The sequence below is a fragment of the Oncorhynchus masou genome, unplaced genomic scaffold, assembly GCF_036934945.1.
Source record: "Oncorhynchus masou masou isolate Uvic2021 unplaced genomic scaffold, UVic_Omas_1.1 unplaced_scaffold_700, whole genome shotgun sequence".
In the NCBI taxonomy this organism is placed as follows: domain Eukaryota; kingdom Metazoa; phylum Chordata; class Actinopteri; order Salmoniformes; family Salmonidae; genus Oncorhynchus; species Oncorhynchus masou.
In genome coordinates this window covers 268,574-271,073 of record NW_027013460.1, presented here as the reverse complement: position 1 = coordinate 271,073, position 2,500 = coordinate 268,574, and the positions used below count along the sequence as shown (strand labels likewise).

At 57.1% G+C, this 2,500-nt stretch overlaps 1 protein-coding gene across 1 annotated transcript in view; it reads right to left on the bottom strand.

Annotated features, from left to right (window-relative positions):
• Nucleotides 1-2,500, bottom strand: part of LOC135537031 (fibrillin-1-like) — a 125,397-nt gene that overhangs the window by 108,082 nt on the left and 14,815 nt on the right. The window contains 1 exon segment of the mRNA XM_064963243.1: nt 2,251-2,448. Within this exon segment, the coding sequence (XP_064819315.1) occupies nt 2,251-2,448 (198 nt within the window).

Below are 2,500 nucleotides of genomic sequence, written 5' to 3'. Positions count from 1 at the left end.
CCTGTCCTTAGCCTCAGCCTCAGCCCCTGTCCTTAGGCCTCAGCTCCTGTCCTTAGGCCTCAGATCCTGTCCTCACGCCTCCTGTCCTTAGGCCTCAGCCCCTGTCCTTAGGCCTCAGCCCTGTCCTTAGGCCTCAGCCCCTGTCCTTAGGCCTCAGCTCCTGTCCTTAGGCCTCAGCCCCTGTCCTTAGGCCTCAGCTCCTGCGCCTCAGCCCCTGTCCTAGGCCTCAGCTCCTGTCCTCACGCCTCAGCTCCTGTCCTTAGGCCTCAGCTCCTGTCCTAGGCCTAGGCCTCAGCTCCTGTCCTTAGGCCTCAGCTCCTGGCCTCAGCCCCTGTCCTTAGGCCTCAGCTCCTGTCCTCAGGCCTCAGCTCCTGTCCTTAGGCCTCAGCTCCTGTCCTTAGGCCTCAGCTCCTGTCCTTAGGCCTCAGCCCCTGTCCTTAGGCCTCAGCTCCTGTCCTTAGGCCTCAGCTCCTGTCCTTAGGCCTCAGATCCTGTCCTCACGCCTCAGCCCCTGTCCTTAGGCCTCAGCTCCTGTCCTTAGGCCTCAGCCCCTGTCCTAGGCCTCAGCCCTGTCCTTAGGGCCTCAGCTCCTGTCCTTAGGCCTCAGCTCCTGTCCTCACGCCTCAGCCCTGTCCTTAGGCCTCAGCTCCTGTCCTCAGGCCTCAGCTCCTGTCCTTAGGCCTCAGCCCTGTCCTTAGGCCTCAGCTCCTGTCCTCACGCCTCAGCTCCTGTCCTTAGGCCTCAGCTCCTGTCCTTAGGCCTCAGCCCCTGTCCTTAGGCCTCAGCTCCTGTCCTTAGGCCTCAGCTCCTGTCCTCAGGCCTCAGCTCCTGTCCTTAGGCCTCAGCTCCTGTCCTTAGGCCTCAGCTCCTGTCCTTAGGCCTCAGCTAGGCCTCAGCTCCTGTCCTTAGGCCTCAGCTCCTGTCCTTAGGCCTCAGCTCCTGTCCTTAGGCCTCAGCTCCTGTCCTTAGGCCTCAGCTCCTGTCCTTAGGCCTCAGCTCCTGTCCTTAGGCCTCAGCTCCTGTCCTTAGGCCTCAGCTCCTGTCCTTAGGCCTCAGCTCCTGTCCTTAGGCCTCAGCTCCTGTCCTTAGGCCTCAGCTCCTGTCCTTAGGCCTCAGCTCCTGTCCTTAGGCCTCAGCTCCTGTCCTTAGGCCTCAGCTCCTGTCCTTAGGCCTCAGCTCCTGTCCTTAGGCCTCAGCTCCTGTCCTTAGGCCTCAGCCCCTGTCCTTAGGCCTCAGCTCCTGTCCTCAGGCCTCAGCCTTGATAACAGTCATCTATAGTCTCTTCACTCTGTCCAGCTTGATAACAGTCATATACAATCTCCTCACTCTGTCCAGCTTGATAACAGTCATCTATAGTCTCTTCACTGGACCATCAGGCTCGGACCATAATGTTGTTGGGTCGGGGCTGGACCATAATGTTGTTGGGTCAGGGCTGGACCATAATGTTGTTCTGGGTCAGGACTGGACCATAATGTTGTTCTGGTTCAGGACTGGACCATAATGTTGTTGGGTCTGGGTCAGGGCTGGACCATAATGTTGTTCTGGGTCAGAACTGGACCATAATGTTGTTGGGTCTGGGTCAGGGCTGGACCATAATGTTGTTCTGGGTCAGAACTGGGCCATAATGTTGTTGGGTCTGGGTCAGGGCTGGACCATAATGTTGTTGGGTCTGGGTCAGGGCTGGACCATAATGTTGTTCTGGGTCAGAACTGGACCATAATGTTGTTGGGTCTGGGTCAGGGCTGGACCATAATGTTGTTCTGGGTCAGGGATGGACCATAATGTTGTTCTGGGTCAGGGCTGGACCATAATGTTGTTCTGGATCAGGGCTGGACCATAATGTTGTTCTGGGTCAGGGCTGGACCATAATGTTGTTCTGGGTCAGGGCTGGACCATAATGTTGTTCTGGGTCAGAACTGGACCATAATGTTGTTCTGGGTCAGGGCTGGACCATAATGTTGTTGGGTCTGGGTCTGGGTTGGGGCTGTACCATTGCTGTGTTACCGGAAATGAGTTGCTCTCCCACGTGGTGCTGCCACTGACCCGTGTTCTCTCTCTGACAGCCGCCGCGGTGGCTGTCTGCTGGCATTCTTTACCCAGGAGGTACCCTGACACCCAGCCCTCATTTAACCCAATTAACCTAATCCTCTGGATGGGTAAGGGGGGGGGTTACTCTGGGTTAAGATGGAGAAAGAGGAGAGACGAACACACAGACACACACCTAGACTGAGCGCAGGTGTGTTACTGTACCTTGACAAGCTCCAGTACGGTGGTTGGGTATAAATCCTCTCCTGCAGGGGTGAGGCTGGGCGGGGCACATCTCACAGGGGTGTCCCCATGCCCTCCCCACGGTGGCACAGCACAGCGTCTTGGTACACACGATGCCCGTCAGCTGGCCCTGGCACATCTGGTTACTCACAGACGCAAAGCACGGCCCTGTACGGTAGTCTGGAGAGAAGACACACAAGTGTAACCATGGGAACTAATTCTTGCAAGACAA